A 22,447-nucleotide genomic window follows, 5' to 3' on the forward strand; every position below is an offset into this window, starting at 1 on the left:
GGCCTTGCTTTATTTATGCGGCTTTCTGCATTCTCAATATCCTTTTTTTTCCTGGTGAAATTGTCTTGAGACAAAAAATTACAAACCATAGGGCAATTTCATTGGAAACTTAGAACTCGATGGTTTGTAATTTCGTCCAGTGTCATGTTTCGGTTTGAATTTTATATTTTCGTTGTTGTTCGTGAGTAGGATTAACTTGAAATTCTTATCGTCATCGCTAATATCATTAAACAGAGTATATTATTGAGACGAAAATGAGCTATTGCTTTAACGATTTCCTTTTTGCTTCTATTTATTTTTCTGTCCATCTTTTTTTTTCTATTATAATGCTGAGCGCAGTGGGTGGCTGCTTTATGCTTCCTTTGTGATTGTTTATTGTGGCCATAGCAAAAGGGTTTCTTTTCATGACTTCTACGTCGAATGGTTGAAATACGTGGATCTTCTTATGAAAAAAAAACCGTCTTCATCATTGGATTTTTGAAAACTCAAAACAAAAAGATTTGTTTATGAAAATGGTGTTTTCATTGTGCGCAACAGGGAGAAATTGAAAGGACATGCTGATTGGAAGTTCATTTGGCTTAAAATGACTGTTTTTCATGCGTATGAGTGTAACAACGTCAATGTTTACAGTTCATATGTTTTTCAGGTGTTTTTGTGCTGGGGAAAGTTTGTAGTATTTATTAAATGACGCCAATTTCATTTGCTTCATCAAACAACAAATTTTGTTATTTTGTATCTTTGTTTGTCCTGATTTGGGAAAATTAATGCACAGTTGCAATGAGGTTGCACTGCTTGGAATGGGTTGCTTACAATTCTGGCAGAGCAGATGGCCCAGCTTAATGACAAGCCCCAAATGGTTGTAGGTCTTCCTCATATAGAAGTGAGTTACTCTGTGAGATCTTTTTTTCTCTCTTTTGAATTAAAACATGATAAGCAACTTGTCCTAAGAAGTAATGTAGCAAATTCTTCTGTGTCATCATTACAATGCAACCCTAGAATATATCATCCTTGAGGTGAGATTTTGAGCCATAGCACTGTCCACAGTTGCACTTTAGCACATGAATATTTGAGTTGAATTTTATTACTATTGTGATTATTATTACTTGTTATCGTTGTTTTTTTAAAGCTGATATTTGTTGATGGTTTATCATACTTTTTGATGATGTAGATGGGTCCATTAGATGACAGATCAGACCTTGAGTTTGAAGATGAGAGCCTTGTTAGCCCTGCAGCAGTTTCTAGAAAGACACATGATTTAGATACAGGTCATAGTGGATCATTTTCAAGTGCCACACACGGGCAAACGAGCAATGGACTATTCAATAGCATACGTATTGTGATATTTCAGTCAAAACTCAACATACTCTTGCTTTTTGGCCCAATTGCGGTCTTGGTCCATGACTTAACCGAACACAATGTAGGTCGATTTCTTTCTATTACTGTTCTTATTGTTGGCATCATTGTCATGATTAGGGGTGGCAATCGGGTCGGGTTGGCGGGTCAGCATACCTCAACCCGAACCCGACCCGTTTATTAAACGGGTCGGCTGTGGCAAACACGAACCCGACCTGTTTATTAAACGGGTAACCCGACACGACCTGCCAACCCACTTAATAAACTAGTTGGGTCGGGTAAACGGGTTGGCAGGTTAGCGGGTCGGGTTGGCGGGTTGACCCGCCCGCCTAACCCGTTTATTAAACGGGTCAGCCGGGTTGGCATACTCCTAACACGAACCCGACCCGTTTAATAAGCGGGTTAGGCGGGTCGACCCATTTATTAAACAGGTTCGTTTTTGCCCTACCCGAACCCGCCTAAGAGGCGGGTTGGCGGGTCGTGTCAGGTTTTGCCACCCCTAGTCATGATCATCATCATTGTTATTGTTGTTTATGTTATTATGTTTCCTAATTCTTGAACTTTGAGTAATACTTGCTTTTTATGGTAGAACAAATCCAAATTTCAGTATGATTGGTTAAGGGGAATCTTTTTTTTTAAACAAAACCTTGGACAGAATCAAATCCTTGCTTGGTCTTGGGTATCTTTTTCAGCTTTTTATCTATTATGTGGGATCCTTTTATTTCTTTATGAATCCTTGATATCTATTTATTTATTCTTTTTTTCTAATTCTTCCTAAGCATCTCTTTCTCATGCAACTGACTAAAGTAAGCATTCTGATGCTACAGGGATGGGTCTTCTTTTTTAGTTTGTTAGGTATAATTCCTTTGGCTGAGCGTTTGGGTTATGCTACAGAGTAAGAAGTTTTAAGTGCTTATGGAATTTCCTTTGCAATTGCATAAATAATTTCATTGAACTTATTCAGACTGGTTTCTTATCAAACAATTATGCTGTCTAATTTGTAAGAATGATTCTTTAATGCAGGCAACTTGCATTCTTCACTGGACCCACAGGTACATCTTATTTGATATATCAATGTTGGATAATTTGATATTTTTTTTAAGATCTGGGTTTTATTTTCAACATTTTTAGGATAATGGACACTTTCTTTGTTGATAGTCAATCTGCGGGAAAGCTCCGGATGGGATTTGAAGGCGAGATCCCATGGTTAAAATATTGCAATTCTAACAAGTTCAGATATCTTATTCAACCCAGAGAATGGGCAGATGGAGACAATAAATCATGGTTGGCAAACTCGGCGAGTCAACTCGTGACCTGGCCTAGTTGTCTCGTATCGCCCTTTAACCAAGTCAAAAATTCAGTAAAACTCATTTTGGGTTACACTTGGCTGAGACAATGCTTTGACTCGGTTGAGTCAGCAGAGAATTGGACGAGTCAGCTGGGTTTTGTTGGGACTCAGCCAAGTCTCATTTACTTTTTTTAAAATCGGCTAATTAAACGCATTTAAGAAGTTTAATTAGGCACCGTCCCTTACACCCAATTAAACACTCACTTTTAATGACTTTCTTTTTTCATTGCATGCAGTTTTCATCTTTTTAGGAAGAGTTACTTTCTTAATTAAGTTTAATCAATCCATTCCTTTTAAGAAATTTAGGCACCGGTGCTCACACCCAATAGAGCATGGCTTCTTTAATGACTTTACCTTTTTTATTGCATGCATTTCACGATATTTTAAGTAGTTTTACTTTTTTATTAAGTTCAATTAGAAAGTCTTTTTTTTAATAATTTTACACACCCCATCTATTAAGACCATTACATCCAATTAGGCATTCTGTCTTTATTGACCTATTTAAATTCAAGTTGCTTTTTCATTTCCTTTTTTTTTCTATTAAAGAGATACTTTAAAACTAAAAGTTTGAAGTTTAGATGTGCTTATATATATATATATAAAAGTGAATATAAAATTTGAAAAAGCTTTTTATATGTATGAAATATATATTTATTAGTTATTTTTAATAAATTAAATAAAAAATCTTGACTCGTATGAGGCATCAAGTTGATTCGCCCGAGTCACCGAGACAAGCAAGACTGAAGACTGAGTCCTGAGAATGCCAACCATGCAATAAATACTTTTACACATTGAGAGATGAATTTCAAGCCTCACTAAGTCCAAAGAACATAAAAGCTTTAAATATATTTTGAGAACTAGTCACACACCTCACTCTAACTCATATGCTTCATCTTTTGTCTTTATGATGGCTACATATAGATCTTAATTATACCACAGAGAATTAAGAATACAATATTCAATGCTACATGTGGTGATTGTTCATTGATAAAGGTTGTGCTAATTGCAATGAGTGGACTTGATTAGAGCTACCTGTGAATAATTAAAATTATCATGAATAATGTTGTACAACAAAAGATAAGATATTGTTAAAATAGAACCACACTATTATTCCATCCCCCTTGTTTCCTCTTAATTTTGTACTGCTTTTGGTAATGGGTGGTCCATAATGTAATAAAACAAGGAAGAGTACAAAGATAAAGCTACTAAGGGCAATCAAGAAGCAAAAGAGTATGCACAAGCACTAGTCCATGAAGGGACAATACACAAACCACTAGAGAGCAAGTACAGAAGTTCAAAACCCACTCACAATAGCCACTAATGGGCAAGCACAAGAGAACGCAATAAAATAATAATTTTATTACTAACAATTCTTAAGAAAATCATAGTCACAATATGGGAGAGATCCCATATTTATAGAGTAGCCATCACACAAAAGGTGCTAGCCAATTGTAATGAAACCAAATGTGCACAAATACAATGCCACTAAAGGGCTACAAAGAGTGCACAAACATAAAAAGCTATGTCACACGGACTCGGCTAGGGAGGTGCCGCACCCGAGTCGACACGCCCCGACACGGGTGCGGACACGGACTCGGCCCGGACTCGGTCAACGCCGAGTCAGACTCGGTCAACGAGTTGAGGCCGAGTCCGTCCACATTTTGGTCTCGGTCAACTTTGACCGAGTCCAAAAATATCCATTTTTAAGACAAAAAACAAAAAAAATCAATTTTTATATATCTTTTCTTTTAATATATAACCAGACTGTGCAATGCAGTTGCACAGTCATGCAACTGCACAGTCACTGCACACAGTCTGTGACTGTGCACAGTCTGCACAGTCACAGACTGCATTGCACAGACTTAACGTATAAAGTTTAAACATTTGAATAATTGAATGTCAAAACTGAACAGATGTGAATGCTATAGTAAAGGGGTCATTTCAAAAATTGGACCAATATAGATTATGGACCATTTCACAAGGTCATAGTTTAAAGTTTTTTTCCTTTAACCATGGCCCATAGATGTGTTTACCTTAATTTTAATTGTTTACTAGAATTATATATATATATATATATATATATATATATATATATATATATATATCCCCGTGTCCAAAAATTTTGAAATTGCGCCGCACCCGTGTCGCACCCGCACCCACACCCATGTGACATAGATAAAAAGCCTCTAATGGGATAAATACAATAAGCCACAAAGGCTAACACAATTCACTCACAAAGAGCAAGAAAGCACAAATATAAAAAATATTTTATATGAAATGTTTAAGCAAAAAACATTAACAAGAGAGGGACAAGAGGTCCCTTTTTATAGGAGAGATACAAGGGCCAAGAGAGCCTTGTCTAGTTGTTTGGAGCTCCCAATGGCTATAGGGGTCAAATGACCAAAAGACCCATGGCAAAAAATAAAAAGAAAATATAGAAAAAAAGATAAATATGTCCCTAATGGACATAATCTATTATAAAATGATCAAAATGCCCCTAGAGGGCATTACCTATTATAATGCATAAAAACATAGTGTGTGTGTATATATATATATATATATATATATATATATATATATATATATATATATTAACACCCCTCCTCAAAGTGACTGTGAAATCATCAAAAGTTTGCCTAGAAGGAAGGAGAAATGAAGAGACAACAATGCTTTGGTGAAGAAATCCACAAGTTCATACTCCAACATAACATAAAGAAGTTCAATAGTGCCCTTTAGAAATTTGTCGTGAACATAATGACAATCCATCTCGATATGCTTTGTCTGTACATGAAAGATGCAGTTGCTAGCAATATATATTACACTCTTGTTATCATAACACATATTCGAAGGAGTGGAGATGATAACACCCATATCGTTGAGTAGACTTCTTAACTAAACAATTTCAGTCATCACCCTAAATTCAACTTAAATGGAAGACAATGACACCTTTTATTGTTTCTTACATGTCCATGATATCAACGAATCACTAAGAAAAACACAATATCCTATAGTAGAAATACAATCATTTGGATTTTACCCCAATCAAAGTCAGTATAAACAATTAAACTAGGAGACAAAGAAGATAAAAAAACCCTTTTGTCATTGTGTCCAGATATCTAGCATTACGCATGACTGCTGCCATGTGAATAGTAGTAGGTGCGTGCTGAAATTGACTTTCACTGTGAATCACATATGATGTATTTGGTCTGGTGATAGATAAATACCTAAGCACACAATCAACTGATGATAAAGAGTATGATCTTCTAACGGGGTTCCATCATTGACCCTCATCTTTGCGTTGATCACTTCTGAAGTATCCACTTTCTTTTTATCAGTTAGACCAGATTTAACAATTATATATGATGCAAACTTCATCTGGAAGAGCACATGCCCTCTAGGGGAATATACAACTTCAATACCTAGAAAATACCTTAGAAAACCAAGGTCAGACATATCAAAATTTCTTTTAAAAATATTTTTAATTGTTTCAATGCCTTTTTTATCACTTCCAGTGATAATCATATCATCAACATATAATAGCAAAATAATTATACTGTTTCCTGCATTTTTAATAAAGAGAGTTGTGTCAGTATAACAAGAAATAAAGCCACTATCAATAACAATTCTACTAAATCGGTCACACTAAGCCTTTGGAGCTTATTTAAGACCATACAAAGCCTTTTTAAGTTTAAGAACTTTTTCCTTTTCAATGTTAAACCTCGGTGGAGGATCCATGTAAACTTCTTCACAAAAATCACCATTTAGAAATGTATTTTTGACATCTTAACTGATAAATAGGCCACTGTTTGATGGATGCTAAGGAAATTAATGTCTTAACACTAGTCATCCTAACAACAAGGACAAAAGTTTCTTCATAGTTAATATCATACTCTTGCGAATACTCCTTAGCAACTAATTTAGCTTTATATCTTTCTAATGAGCCATCACTTTTGGTTTTGACTTTAAAAACCCATCTACAATCAATAGGTTTTTTCCTAAGGGTAAACTTACAACATCCCATGTGTTGGCTTTGTGAAGATCCTCTAATTCTAATTTCATGGCATCTATCCAATGCAAATGTTTAGCTTCATGAAAATTGGAAGGTTCATGATAAGCATGTATTATTATCAAGCAAGCCCTATATCTTGGGGAAAATGATTCGTAGGACACAAACTTTTGAGAAGGCCTAGAAATCCTTTGAGTTTTTCTAGTTAATGATTCTACTAGATGTTCTTCTAATGGTAGATCTTGTGAATAATTTTTAAAAACACTTTGATGTCATTCCCCTCCACGCTGGGTATACACACAAACCCCATTGGAGTTTTCATAAAGAAAGTTATCCCTATCAATATCAAGAGAAATCATCTCATTATCACATTCAATATTATTATAATTAATTGAAACTTCAGTATTATTTCTAGGCAATAAATAAAAAATAAAAGAGTAATCCACTTCCTCAGGTTCACTTTGTTCAAATCCATTCTGATATTTAAGAAAGTCACATTTCTTGAAATATATAGTTTATTTTTAAAATCATAACATCTATATCCTTTTTTATTTTCATCATGCCCTATAAAAGCATATTAAAGAGATTTTGGTGATAATTTATCACAGAGTTGTCAGCAAGAAAGCGAGAGTGGGAAGCGATTCAGGAAGCAGAAGCAGAAAGCAAGGCACTTCTAAAATTTTAGTAAGTGGGAAGCGCAAAATGACTTAGAAGCGAACCGAGAATTATCTCGGAAGTGAATCAGAAGCGACCTTGGAATCGAACCAGGATTCGAAGGGGAAACAAAGAGGGAAGTGACTTGGATTAGAGTGAGAAGCAAATAGAAATTGAAAGGAAAGCAAAGATGCAATTATATTTTTCCTAATTTACCAAAATATAGGATTTATGTTATCATTGACAAAATAAAACATGAGTAGATAACATTAAAGCTAATCTATTAATGTCAAAACTGAATCATATATGCAAGTGCAACCATTTAACAGATGCATCCTGTTGCAAGTATTTAAGAAACAATACACGTATCTCCAACATATTGAAAATGCTATCAAAGATGCCCAACTCCTGCTCGTTTTTTATTTTGTTTCCGCACTTACATTAATAAAAATAATAATAACCAAAATTCTATGATAATGATCAAAATTTCTTTTTCAATTCCATGAATGCACCTAATTCCTTGATTTTGCAATTTTTTAGTCTCCCTTTCTGATAAGGTAGCTTCCTATTGTTGTTCTGCCTTTCAAATGATTCATTTCAAGGATATATGAAAGATGAATTAGGAAAAGACAGATCATAAAACAAAGCATTCATCAACAACTTGGGAAATAATATAGATACTAGCCTTTATATCTGAAGCAGACTGATTGTGTTCAGAGTCTTCAAACTTTGCATGCATGAGAATACAACAATTTGGCCTTATAGATTCTACAAGCAGTCACATGGCAATGCTCCACACATTCTAGGGTTCAAGAAACATTGAGAAGAGAAGCGGACACTACATGTAAATTATCACCATGACTATCCCTAAAAAAATCACTATTACAAAATAAGAGAGACAAAGAGAGAGGGAGTGAGAGTCAAAGAGAGAGAGAGAGAGAGAGAGAGAGAGAGAGAGAGAGAGAGAGAGAGAGAGAGAGAGAGAGAGAGCAAGAAAGAGGGAGACAGAGTCAAAGTGAGAGAGAGCGAGAGATGGAGAGGGTTAGAGCGAGAGAGAAGGCATACTTGAGGACACCCATCGCCAGAGGTCGGTGGAGCTCGTCGAACATCGGTGGAGGTGGCCAGAGAGAGAGAGAGAGAGATGATTTATGAATGAAAGAAAACCCTACTCAATTTGGGGATTTTTTCATAAATTTTTGAAAATGACAATTTTACCTTTTTAAAAAAACTTGATTTCTTTTACTTTTTTGGTAAAAATAGTTAATAAAGGGTAAAAATGTCCAAGCCAAAAAATACCAGAAAACACGATTCCCAATTTAGGGATTCACTATTCCCTTAAACATTTTAAAGGTGCTCTTTCCCGTGCTTTTGCGCTTTCGAAATGGGTTTCGGGAAAGCGACACAAATAACATTTTGAAATAACCTTGGTTTATCATTTCTTTAGAAAAGAACAAAACATTTGCAACCGAAAACTCTTAATCTTTTGAAATCTGGAGATATTTTAAACAATTTTTCAAAAGGAGAAATATTTTTGAGAGAAGAAGGCATTCTATTAATAAGATATATAGCGGTAAGTGTGGCTTCGGCCCAAAAACATTTGGGAGCATTAAATTCTTTTGATTTGCTCAAGACTTTATTTAAGTTTCCTATGCCTTTGACATCTAAGGATGTACCATCGACGATAAAAACAAAAGATTTAAAAGAGTTGGTGCTTTGTTTTGGTAGAAGGAAGGCATTTAGAGTCATGTGGAACGAAGCACCCGAGTCAAGGATCCAAGAGGACATTCCAGTAGGTGATGAGACCGTTGTACCGAAAGTTGATGGGTTAGAGGAGTTGTTCTTCATGAATTGTTGGAGAGTTTCTGTTAATTGAGCAATAGATTCTTTAATGTCTCCATCTCTCTTTGACTCTTCATTTGCTTTGGATGACTTTTCTCCAATGGAAGCCACCTTTCTTTTAAGCTTGGGACAATCGGGTTTGATATTTATATGTCTTCAAGTTATTTTCCGATCTTGAAACGGTATGAACTTCATCAACTTCCTTGGTCATGAACAAATGAGTCTCTTCTTGACATAGTTCGGCAAGAACTTCATTTAGAGGAGGTGGGGATATACTATGAAGTAGAAATGCTTGAACTTGCTTAAATTCTGGGCGAAGACCATGAAGGAATTAAAAGAAATGTTCCTTCTCTATTTGGCATTGTCTTAATTCAATAGCCTCTCGTTTCCATTGTGACTCAAGGAGAGCAAGTTCATCCCATAAGGGAAATAGTGTGCTAAAATAATCACGCACATTCATATCCCCTTGTTTGGTAAATCTCACTTTTTTTTGCAAAAAGTATTGCCTAGCAAGATCTCTTTTGGGTGTACATACTCTTTATGAAAATCCAAGCCTCAATGGCTTTTCTAAATTTTGCAAGGTTGGTACAAATTTTGAGCTCAACATTGCTTATGAACCATGCTAATATTTTGGCATGCTCACTTTCTCAATCTTCTACCTTTGATTGGTATTCTTGAATAGCTTGTTCTTTTTCTTCTTCATTAAGAGCCTTTTCTTGATCTCCCTCGTAAGTTTTAGTTGAGGCTCGGGTACGGTGCCACCCACATAAGCCCAAAGTTTTTTTTACCTTTGAGATGATTTTTCATGGTGCCTAAAATCAATCTTTGCATCTTTCTCGGCTATGACAAAGAAAATGGAAGGAGAAGAAGAAATGAGAAAGAATGATCAATCTCCACCAATACGACCTCCACAAGAACTTCGAACACTTTGAAAAGCACGATCAATAAGGCTCAAGGGTGAGAACACCAAGGGGCTCTGATACTAGGTAATGAAACCAAATGTGCACAAATACAATGCCACTAAAGGGCTATAAAGAGTGCACAAACTTAAAAAGCCTTTAATGGGCTAAATACAATAAGCCACAAAGACTAACACAATTCACTCACAAAGAGCAAGAGAGCAAGAAGGCACAAATATAAAAAATATTTTATATTAAATGCTTAAGCAAAAAACATTAACAAGAGGGACAAGTGGTCCCTTTTTATAAGGGATATACAAGGGCCAAGAGAGCCCCTTCTAGCTGTTGGGAGCTCCCAATGACTAGAAATATAGTTGTTGGGGAGCTCCCAACAGCTATAGGGGTCAAATGACCAAAAGGCCCATGGAAAAAAATTAAAAGAGTACAAGAAAAAAGAAGACAACAACAACAACTACGCCTTCATCCCAAAACAATTGGGGTCAGCGATATGAACCAAAAAAGAAATTCATTTTGGGTCTTCCACATGAATCCTTTTCCTCCAATCATTTCTATCCAATGCCATGTCCTCGGTGAGGTTCAAAGCATTCATATCCTTTCCTATCATCTCCATCCAAGTCTTCCTAGGCCTACCCCGACCTCTTTTAACTAATATATTTTCCCATTTCTCCAACCTTCTAAATGGAGCATCATTAGGCCTTCGCCGAATATGTCCAAACCACCGTAAACGATTCTCTCGCATCTTATTTTCAATGGGTGCAACACCTACCTTCTTACGTATCTCCTCGTTCCGAATCTTATCTTTTATTGTATTTCCACACATCCATCTAAGCATCCGCATCTCAGCTACACTCATTTTTTGAATATGATGTCTCTTGGCAGCCCAACATTCCGTACCATATAGTAAAGCGGGTCTAATAGTCGTCCTATAAAACTTTCCCTTCAACCGCAATGGCATTCTACGATCGCACAGCACTCCAGTTGCACTTTTCCATTTCATCCACCCAACCTTTATCCTATGATTTACATCTCCATCAATTTCTCCATACTTATGAATGATGGATCCCAAATATTTGAAATAATCATTCACCGGTATTTCTTGCTCACCAAGCTTCACTACACTCCCATCACTACTTCGTTGCTTACTAAACCGACATTCCATATATTCAGTCTTACTCTTACTCAACTTAAAACCTCTAGCTTCCAATGTCTGTCTCCATAATTCTAACTTAGCATTAACCCCAGCTCTAGACTCATCAATCAAAACGATATCATCAACAAACAACATACATCACAAGAAAAAAGAAGAAAATAAAAAAAATAAATCTGCCCCTAATGGACTGAGAAGGGACACCTAATGGTTTGCTACTATAGGTAATTCATTCCTTATCCTTATTCTACTTTGCATCTTCTGAGAAGAGTACAAAGAAGGAAAAAGTAGACTCAAAACTTTGAACTTAATAAGTAATCTTGTATTATGGCTGGTGTTCCATGAATTTTACATGTCTAGAAGTCCAAATCTTCTTGCTCACAGGATCACATATGTAGCCTTTTTGCCCTTCAAGATATCCAATAAAACATTTGACTGACTTGGGAGACAACTTATCTCTCAGTTGGGGAGGAACAAATACAAAACAAGTACTACCAAACACCTTTAACAAATCATAATTAGGTTCCTTACCAAACAACTTCCTATATAGTGAATTGTTCAATAACCTTCAATAACATCTGATTTGTCAAATAGACTGCAGCTCCCATAGCTTTTGCCCAGAACTCCTTGGGCATTCTACTGTTAAATGACAAATTTCTAGTAGTCTCCAGGATATGTCTATTTTTCCTTTCTAACACTCCATTTTGTTCTGGGGTACAAGGACAAGATCTTTGATGCACCATGCCTTTTTTATCAATAATTCATGTAGGGTGCTGGTGTGGGTACGGGGGCACGACAATATATATATTAAATATCACATAAATACAAAATAAACTAAATATAAAATAAATATATATGCTATATCTAAAATATATATTACATACTGAAAATATGAAGTTATAAACTAAAAATATAATTATAAATTATAAATTGAAGACAAACTTGTATGTACGGAGGGTAAAATGGCATGTCTGAGTGTATGTGTCGACACGGGTACATAGGGTAAAATGGAGTGTTCGGGTACCATAGGAGAGCACATAAAAACTATTATTTTTATTAATATAATGTTCTTAGCAAGCATACATCACAATGGGCAAGATACCCATATACACACACACACAAAGAAGGGAGAACAAATAGAAAACAACTAGCATAACGGCTAGCTCAACAACTAGTTCCCAAAAGTAATAAGAAAATAAATACAATAAAATGTATTTTACATTATAAATAACACACACACACACACACATATATATATAATACACATACACCCATATATATATAGGTACATCTCAATATTTAACAGTGGGTGGGTCTAGAAGGGAGGGATTCCCTCCATCTTGCCTATCTAGAGGATCCAGATCTGACAGGGGAGCTGCCAAAATACCACAACTAATCATAAAAAATTCAAACCCCAATTATCCAAACATCATCTTATGTTGTTCAATTAGCAAACCATCATGATCAACTTGTAATAGGTTTGATCTATGTATGTGGATTCAATTTGTGTTGTCATTTGATCACTGCAGTTTCATAACTGCCGTTTTTGCCTTTTGATGCTCCTTTTAAGAGGTCGCTTCCTATTTCCATGTCTTTTTTCCTATAAGACCTATATGGTTTGCAACTTTTACTTTTTAAATAGAAAAGCAACTGCTACATTGGCTTGTTTGTCCCAATATGTAGAGTTATTTCTGCAAACAAGAACTGTATTCTGTTTTACAAGGAAACAATTTCATAGTTACCTGTAGCTAATTATTTATCAATTAATTTGTGCTTATAAATTGATGATTTTAACATGTACTCTCTTTTGGGTTGTGGACCTACATTGTCAGTTGGTGGCCTTTTAAATGCCACATTTGGCAATGCAACAGAGATGATAATATCAATATATGCATTGGAACATGGAATGGTACGTGTTGTTCAACAGTCACTACTTGGATCTATCTTATCAAATATGTTGCTGGTGCTTGGCTGTGCTTTCTTCTGTGGTGGGATATTTCACTTTAAGAAGGATCAGGTTTTTAACAAGGTGGATCATATAGCCTTTGGAATCTTCTCCTGAATTTTGATGTGGTTTCCTTTATCACATACATTTTTACCATGATTTTGTGTATGTTCCTTGTCTATCAGGCAGCTGCTTTAGTGAACTCAGCATTGCTGCTGATGGCTGTAATGGGTCTACTTTTCCCAGCAGTTCTTCATTCTACTCACACTGAGTTGCAGTTCGGGAAGTCAGAGATGGCTCTTTCAAGGTTTAGTAGCTGCATTATGCTTTTGGCATATGCTTGCAATCTCGTTTTTCAGCTCAAGAGTCATAAGAATCTTTATGTTCCTGTCGATGAGGTAAATATCATTCATTTTTATCTGTCTTCCACATTTCTGCAGAACTTTGGTTTTCTGAACTTTCTTTTCCATTATTGATAGAACCCATTCAAGCAGGTTCATGTTGAAACTGAATTACATGCTTATTACATTTCCCCGTCTCCATGTAAGCATTCTCCTTGTGGTTGGCCAGGTTATCCTATAACGAGTCAAGCCCAAATTATTTATATTTATGCAACTTATCCCTTTTTAGTGTTAAACATGTTTTTTATGTGAAAGATCTAGAAACACATAAGGACTGTTAGAACGTTATTTGTCTATCCAGTATACAATAAGCTTTAGTGGTTATTCTGTTATTCTTGTTTTTATGGATCATAAAGTTGTAACTAAATCTGCTTCGATAAAGTTAAAAACTGGTGTGGATGCTTGAAATCTCTTTTAAAACCTTCTTCCATAAATGGACCAAGAGCCATGTGCTACTGTTTATGAAGAGAGACCCCTTTTAGAAGTCATTTTCACCATACCAATAATATGAAGAAATTTCAATCTTACTCCTTTTTCAAAGAAATAGAATACAAGTGCCTTATCACACTCAAGCTTTGTGGAAAAAGACACTTGCACTGTTTGTTATATTTATATGATTAACATTTAAAAATGTAAGTTTTTTTTATATTAGATTTGTTTGTTATGATTTAAAAGTTTTTTGTGACTATGCAAATCTTAGGGTGGAAGTCAAAGTGAAGGAGGATCGGATGAGGAAGAAGTTCCAGAGATATCACGAACTGAAGCTCTCATTTGGCTCGGAATTTTGACTGTTTGGGTTTCTTTCCTCTCAGGATACCTTGTTGACGCCATAGAGGTAATCCATCTTGCTACAAGTTTCCTTTTCTTGGTGGCACTGATGCATTTTTTCACAATTGTGCTATTGGTACTCTTCAGTGAATTGTGAAACTTGGAATAGGCCAGATTTAAGAGCCAGCTATTTTCACATATGGCATTATGGGCACCTTTTCATGTTAATCAAATTCATTTTTGCTTCTATTGTGAAATTAAAGAACATATCCCATGAATTTCTTATGAGTATTTCATCAGTTTCGAAGTATATTGCATCCTCTAGATACTTTAAATTAATTATCTTATGTTATCAAAGCTAATTATTGTCTTGTCTAAATTTTTTCTTTTGAATCCAAGTTGGGGGTCTGCCCCTAGTATGGGATTCAAACCTTATCTAGGCAATTGGGTTAAAGAAATCTTAAATTTGTTTTGTCCAAGAAGCTTAGGTGGCTCATCTGTATTTCTTAAGAGCTCAGGCACATCTATTTTGGCTGAGTACACATGACATATTTGTAGATATTTCAGCTGGATTTAGATTTTAAAGACCTAAGATTTCAAAAGTAAAAAAGATTGCCTGACTACAAAGTCAGGTATAAAAAATAATGCAATTTTGTTCAATTTTGATTTGCCACCTTTAAGGTGTATGTGCTATCTTTCACAGAAATCACCTCAACCTTTTGTTATTGATCCCTTGCCTGCTCCGACCATAAACACACGGTTGAGCTGAGATGTTTGGACTTCACATACACTTTTCTGAAAAGTGCACCCAGGTTGGGCTTTTGCTGAAAACGAGCTTAAGTTTTCCAGAAGTGTCACTTACACATCTAACTTTTTAGAAAGCATGATTCTTCCATCATAAAACAAAAAAATTATGCTATTAACTGATTATTCCCAATCATTATCATCACCATCACCATCACTAGAAATCTAATGAACCCTATTTCAAGTAACATCACATTCATAGGGTGGATAGGAAATAGTTGGGAGGGTGTTTTCCTTGTTGGACTGCATCCTCTCCATTTCCTGGCATCCCATGGTTGGAAAAATGGAAAATCGAAGGGTTCCTGCCTGATTCTCACACCATACCAGCCACTTGTAAGGAGATATGCAGAAATACAAAGAGTGCTATAAGCACGTACAATGTCCACCAATGGACAAACAAAAGAGATAATAGCCAAGTCCACAAAGGGACAACACAACACAAAATATAAATGTCTCTTTATTGAAAGAGAGGGAGCACTCAAGAATGAAAATATACAAAGGGGTTCACCCCTATTTATACAAATAAAATGAGAGAAGGGGGAGGTCACATGGCCTCAAAAGGAGAGCCACAAAGGGGGCTCCCATGGAGTCGTTGGGAGCTGCCAACGGTCACAATTCCTTCTGAATCAAGCAAAACATTGGGCATATTTTTGGATCATGCCTAAAAGTTAGGTTTATTTACTAAAATATCGCTACATTCTCCCATTAGTCAAAGCAAAAAAGGTTATTTCATGAAAGAAAATTTCAATAAATAGTTTGAGTTAAAGATTGACAAAGAGCCAGTCAGCTTTTCTGTGGTTCTTGGAGCAGAAACCTCTTAAGCAGAATGGAAGTTGCTACATTGCAGACACTTCCAAAGCCTTCAAGTGTCTGTGTTGGACTTGGCTGGACAAGTATCGAGAGTGGCATGGCTAGACAATACTTCAGCATGCTTGTTCTGCAAAAAATAGAAGTTCCACACAATGTCCAAAACAAGAACACTTTAACTCTTGTCCAACTGTGGACATTTTGGCATGTGTGATTGTGTCCAATACTTTGTGTCATTGAACCTTCCCTATGTCATGAGAATGTTTTGGACATGGAGTTTTATAAGTCACAATTCCGTTCCTGCCTCTCCCTCCCTTCTCCATTTCTGTCACTGTAGTGGTGCTTTACCCAGCCATGTTGTCCCTTTATAGTCCTCTATTTATGCCTTCTCTTTCTATATACATATTGACATTATCAGGCTTGCCTCCTTTTTAAGAAGGATGCTATAATAGTGCTTATTTGATTCTAATCTTAAGATTGAGACTTCCTTTTCGTTTTCTCCTTTGGCTTGATACTTTTCTTGGGTTATTGTTGGTTGCTTTTTGTATTGAATTACAAGCATCTTGGTGATTTACTGTCATCTATAGTCAATTTAAAGATGCTTTTTTCGTGTGGATCAGTGTTTGTCTGTGTCCATGTTACTATTAATCTTAAGTCTCAGCATGTCCAACACTTCATACCCATGTTTGGCAATGCATACCCATTATCAGCGTCCACGTAACAGAGAGTCAGATTATGCTTCTTCCTATCAACAGTAACTGTAATGGCGTGTGTTCCTCACTAGTGGACAAGCTTTATTTATTTTCATTTGGCAACAAAGTTTATCCTGATCTTTTATAGTGAATCTTTTGACACATGATATATGAAAAGCTAAATGTTAAGACTGATGTTTTTATTACTTATCAGGGAGCTTCTGAGACATTGAAAATGCCAGTCTCTTTTATTAGTGTTATCCTGCTGCCTATTGTAGGGAATGCTGCAGAGCATACAAGCGCCATTATGTTTGCCATAAAAGACAAACTTGTAAGTTTATGTGGTTCTACCAATTTTTTTGAGGTGTATGGCTTATGCAAATTCTTTTTTTAAATGTAGGATATTTCTTTGGGAGTTGCAATTGGATCTTCTACACAGATATCAATGTTTGTGGTAAGTATCCAATATTTGGCTCATCCTTCTTTCTAGTAGTCATTTTTTCCTGTGATTCAATATTTTCATGCCAGTGGTTCTCTTTGTTGTTAATGGAGTCATTAAATCATAAACTGATCTGTTAATTAAAATTTGTTTATTTTGGTACTCCATGCTAGACCTGCATACCTAATAGTATTTTCTAACTATGGTAGTTAAATAGCTAAACCTCCTTTCCTTGGTTCAGCTAATGGTGTCAAATTGCACATAGCATCACCAATTTAGAGTTTAGATTAGAATAACCCTAATCAACCAATCACAATGTCAGTTTTGTTTTTCTGCTTTTGTTCTTTTTGTCTTTCATTCTTTTTTACCTTGGGTTGAGGCTTCTGATTACAGTGTATTAACCAACTCTGCTAAATGCCTTTAGTATTTTACAAGCTTGCACCAAATATGTTCCCATTGACATGAAAGTTTCAGCCTATCATCTAGTTGATCTACGACCAAGAAAGTGAGTATTTTTTCATTGAGCCTTGGATGGAAATAACAAAAGATGTAATAGGATCATCCTCCGAATTTTTGAATGCCTAATGATACTGCATGGTGTGATCTGTTTCATATTTATCTTATCAGGAGTAAAGAAATTCTGGCAATTATATGTGAATATCTAATGTAGCTTTCCATAAAAAGGAACCATGTCAAGATTAATGAATTTTGAGCAGTCTTGACATTCATGTCAAGTGAACCAAAAGCATAAGTTATGTTCTTGGAAAGAAGCCTTGCACATGGATTTCAAACTTCTTGTTTGCTAATCATGTCAAGTGAACCAAAACCATAAGCTATGTTCTTGGAAAGAAGCCTTACACGTGGATTTCAAACTTCTTGTTTGCTAATCATGTCAAGTGAACCAAAAGCATAAGTTATGTTCTTGGAAAGAAGCCTTGCACATGGATTTCAAACTTCTTGTTTGCTAAGTTTGGATTATCTCATTTTTATACATTTGGAACCAATTTGTACTTTCATTTTCCATCTATGTGGCTTTATCAACTTATACGCTCATCAAAAATATTTGTTTGCATTACGAATTTATTTGTTGCTGTTGCATAGACATGAAAGCAAATGCCTGTGCTTGACATGTTTCTTGCATTAGGCAAACAAACATCCCATTTTCCTGGAATGCTTAGACATAGATGGTAGTATATTTGTGGAAAACTTCAGAATATATGTGTTAAAATGTATATATGGGTATATATACTTATATATATATATTGTCATATGCAATTTTGTAATAGGTAATGTCCTATAGGGGCATTTTTGGAACACTTTTTCCTTTTTATTTATTTTTATTATTTCTTTTTATTTTTATTTTTGAGCATGGGCTCTATGGTCTTTTGACCATAGCATAGTTGGCAAACTCGTGACCCAGACTCGAATCGGACCCCTACTGGGTCACTGAGTCAGCGGGTTGACTCAGTGACTTGGATGAGTCAGGACTCTATATTTTATAGTGTAAGCACATGAATAAGACATGAAAATAACTACACTTCAAGCTAATATGTCAATAGATAAGTTGCAAAAACATATAATTATACATTGATTATTAACTTTTTTCATTTATCAATATTAGATTCTTCATAACAAGTGGCTTTATATAAGAATTATGCATTAAAATAATAAAATATATGATAAAAATTTGTATTTAATGGGTTAGATCGACAATCCTGAATCATGACCCGGTTGGGATCCGATCTGGGTAGACTCGGGCGATTCTCGAGTCGACTCGCCGGGTTTGCCAACTATGGACAATAGAGTCATTGGGGGCTCCCCAACGGTCATAAATATGATTGTTGGGAGCTCTCAACGACAATATTGGGAGCTTCCATGTGGTCTCTCTCTCTCTCTTGTATGTGTATAAATAGGTGTTGCCCCCCCTCTTCAAAAAAGATCTTGCAAGACAATACTACTTACAAGAAGAAATTAGGACGACCTAGCAAGGAGACTTGAGTGTCCAAGATTTTTAGTGCTTTTCAATTCTTATATGGGCTTCGCACCAAGTTTGAACAAGTTAGATCTTCTCTTCTCCATAGATTTAAACCTCTTTCTTTATAAGATGTGGTTGCCGAAGTATGCCAAGAAGAAACTCGTCTTGGTATAATTAAAGAAGGAGATGAAGTGTTGGCGGTATCTAAACTCGGCAACAAAGAAATTTTGAGCACCATTCTTCACATTCCCAACAATAATTTTTAAGTAAAATAAAAAATAATAATTTAAATGTAAAAGAGGAAGTAGGGGTAAAATGAAAAGGAAGAAGGGGTAAAATGATTTTTTTTTTAAAATAAAAGTTTTTTGGTTATTTTTAAATAAAAGAGGAAGAAGATGATATTATGAATACAAAAAGGAGTAAAAAGATTTTTTTTTTAAGAATATGAAGATTGGTAGGGGTCTCAATGAAAATTTTAATTTCATTAAGGAGGAAAAGGGGGTGTGAAGGGCACCGACTCTCTCTCTCTCTCATTTCCCCCTCCCTAAACCCTTCTGGTTTACAACAGCCCCCCCCCTCTGGTTTTCCCCTTCCCCAACCTCTCTGGTTTTACCCCTCTCTCTCGTTTCCCCCTCCCCCAATCCCTCTAGTTTACCTCTTTCTCTCTCTCTCAAGTGACCTTGAAGTCGTAGAGAGAGAGAGGAGGGTTTTGGGAGGGGGACAATTTTGCTTTTTTTCCTGAGGTTTGGATCTGCATTAGACCCGACCTGGCACAGTGTGGCATACCCGCACTACGCTCGGTACCCGTGTTGATGCATGTTGACATAGGTACGGTTGCCAAACTGTCGTGTCACTGTATCATAGTCCCATAGTAGACTTGTGCATGTGTACTTTGTGTTTGTGATCTTGTAAGCCCTTAGAAGCCTTGTGTTTTTTGTATTTTCGCATATCTCATTACAATATGACCTTTTGGAAAAGTGTTTAATCTTTTCTCTGGATAACAGGGGAAACCACCTCACTCACTCACAAGCTGGTGTAAAAACTACAAGTCCCATTGCCCACCAGGGAGTACACCCAGCTTCTGCCTCACAGCAAGGGATGCACACCCATGGGTTTTGAACTTGTGACATCCCTTCACATTGGTGAATTTCATCAGTCATCCCTACCAGATGAGTAGAAGCCCTTGCTACGAGGCTGAAGTTGGGTGTACTCCTTGGCGGGAAGGGGGACCTGGGGTTTTTACACCAATAAGCTTGCCAATGAGTGAGGTGATTTTCCCGGTTATAAAAGAAATGCATATTCAAATTAATTGTTTTAAAAATGTAAGCAAATGTTAAGTATCAGGCAGGCACATATCTTTGTACCGGATGTTTCCTGATGTCAGTGCTCTAACAAGCACCACTTTATAGCTATTGAACATGGTTGCAAATAATTGGTGTCCATTAGATATCAATTTTGAATCAACCTATAATTGTTTTCATCCATATAACGGATCCTACAAGAGGCAATTCCTTCTATGAACTTATGTTGGGAACTCCTGAACATATTTGTAGTGTGCATTTCCAATCATCATGATCTTTAAGATATTTCTCAAGTTTCTTTTGCAGTTGACTTTAGTCAAGGACGTAGACCAGCTAGAATTGTGGTATTCCTATTTGATTTATTTGTTATGTGTATCGATATATGTTTTCATTATTAAAATGGTTAGTTTTCTTGCAGATTCCTTTCTGTGTAGTTATCGGGTGGTGCATGGGACAGCCAATGGACTTAAATTTCCAACTGTTTGAGACTGCTACACTTTTTATGACTGTTTTAGTGGTCGCATTCATGCTTCAGGTTTGGAACTTTGCACAAATGTATACATGAATAGGGCTGCACAACGAGTCGAGCTAGCTCGAGCTTGGCTCAGGCTCAACCCGTTTAAGCTCGGCTCGAACTGGTTCAAGAAAGTGAATGAGCCGAGCTTGAGCATGGGTTTAGGCTCGGATACATAAATGAGCCAAGCTTGAACAAGTAGTGGAAGCTCGGACAAGCTCGAAGCAAATTAAGCTTGGATGATAGAGTTATATATAGATACAGTTTCCATATATGTATAAATCTTACATATTTTCCCTAACGAGTCGAGCTGAGCCAGCCCAATTTCGGCTCAAGTGCAGCCCTATACATGAATAATCCTTTCTGCTTTTCTAAGAATTCAATGTTCATAAATGATGAATTTATATTCTCTTGGTTTTCAGTTCTCCCATACAATTTTGTTGATTGAAATGGTCATGAAAAAATATGCAGTATTTTACTGTGTATGCGTGTGTGCATGTGTGTTCGGGTTCTTGTGTATGCACATACATATGACAACCATGCGTTCACAATCCTCAACCTGTTTCTACGTTTTTGCTCTTGATAACTATCAAAATCAATTTCTTACCTTCCGTGACTATGCACAGTATACTAAATCAGTGTACTGATAGTTTCTAAATCTTTCAACAAATAAAATGATTTCTAGGTCCTGATATTGAGTTACTCTATGATTTATTTGCTATGTTGGTTTTTATTTATCATTGTTTTATTGTAGGAGGGCACATCTAACTATTTCAAGGGATTGATGCTTCTCCTAAGCTATTTTATAGTGTCTGCAAGCTTCTTTTTTCATGTTGATCCTACTCCCGGTGAGTTCTTTTGGGAGAAGCTAAGTCATCCGTTATAAATATGATGCTCTCAATATAGAATTTACAAAGATCATCCTTGAAATGTTGGGAATACTTTTTCATGCTTCCAGTGATACAGATGTTTGAAGGTCTACTCTTTACTATGTGTCTGCAGTATCCTTTTATAATGTTTCTTTTTAACATCTGTTCTCGTGTCTTGGGAAATACTTTTAGGTCCGAGGTCTCATGGAAGTTGATTGAGCTGGTTAAGCTTGTGGAACCCCTGGAGCATCGCGGCAAGTATTCTATGAAAATTTGGAAACCATAAGCTATTTATTTGCATTTACACTATTTCCTATATGTAAGTTTCTGCATTTTGTACTGTGAGCCTCTTGTTTATCATTTAATATGTTTCTGATGCTAATGCTCGTGATTTCTTGCTCTGGTTAGAAATAAATAAAAGATCTAAGAGCACACCCTTTTTTTTATATTCAATCTAGGAATAGTCCCTGATGGGATTCAAAACTGACACCTTGGTTAAGATAGTGTGACTAAAGATTTAAGCACCTTAAAACAATAATCACAAATTTGGTGTTGGCTATATCTTGGTGAGGAAAAATCTCAGGATATTACAGTTTTTCGATAAATATCAGGAAAAAACTCGGGAAATCTCGGAAAATAAAAATTTGGAAAAAAGGAAAAAACAA

General features: G+C 36.0%; 1 protein-coding gene across 1 annotated transcript; it reads left to right on the top strand.

The window, feature by feature from the left end:
• The first annotated feature begins 826 nt into the window (after positions 1-826).
• On the top strand, positions 827-22,068 carry LOC149843291 (vacuolar cation/proton exchanger 2-like). The gene is made up of 12 exons (XM_090000873.1): positions 827-880; positions 1,169-1,417; positions 2,181-2,248; positions 2,377-2,405; positions 13,100-13,296; positions 13,398-13,610; positions 14,314-14,448; positions 16,899-17,015; positions 17,085-17,138; positions 20,818-20,934; positions 21,668-21,792; positions 21,975-22,068. Exons 1-12 carry the CDS (start codon positions 827-829, stop codon positions 22,066-22,068), a joined length of 1,452 nt encoding a protein of 483 aa, XP_089856999.1.
• The last annotated feature ends 379 nt before the right edge of the window (positions 22,069-22,447 follow it).

The sequence above is a fragment of the Nuphar pumila genome, chromosome 3 (genome assembly GCF_984573655.1).
Source record: "Nuphar pumila chromosome 3, dmNupPumi1.hap1.1, whole genome shotgun sequence".
NCBI classification, from domain to species: domain Eukaryota; kingdom Viridiplantae; phylum Streptophyta; class Magnoliopsida; order Nymphaeales; family Nymphaeaceae; genus Nuphar; species Nuphar pumila.

Coding starts and splice junctions, on each gene's coding strand:
- LOC149843291 (XM_090000873.1), top strand. CDS start 827: ATGGCCCAGCTTAATGACAAGCCCCAAATGGTTGTAGGTCTTCCTCAT. Junction 13,611..14,313: donor TTTATGTTCCTGTCGATGAG/GTAAATATCATT, acceptor TGCAAATCTTAG/GGTGGAAGTCAAAGTGAAGG. Junction 17,016..17,084: donor TTGCCATAAAAGACAAACTT/GTAAGTTTATGT, acceptor TTTTAAATGTAG/GATATTTCTTTGGGAGTTGC.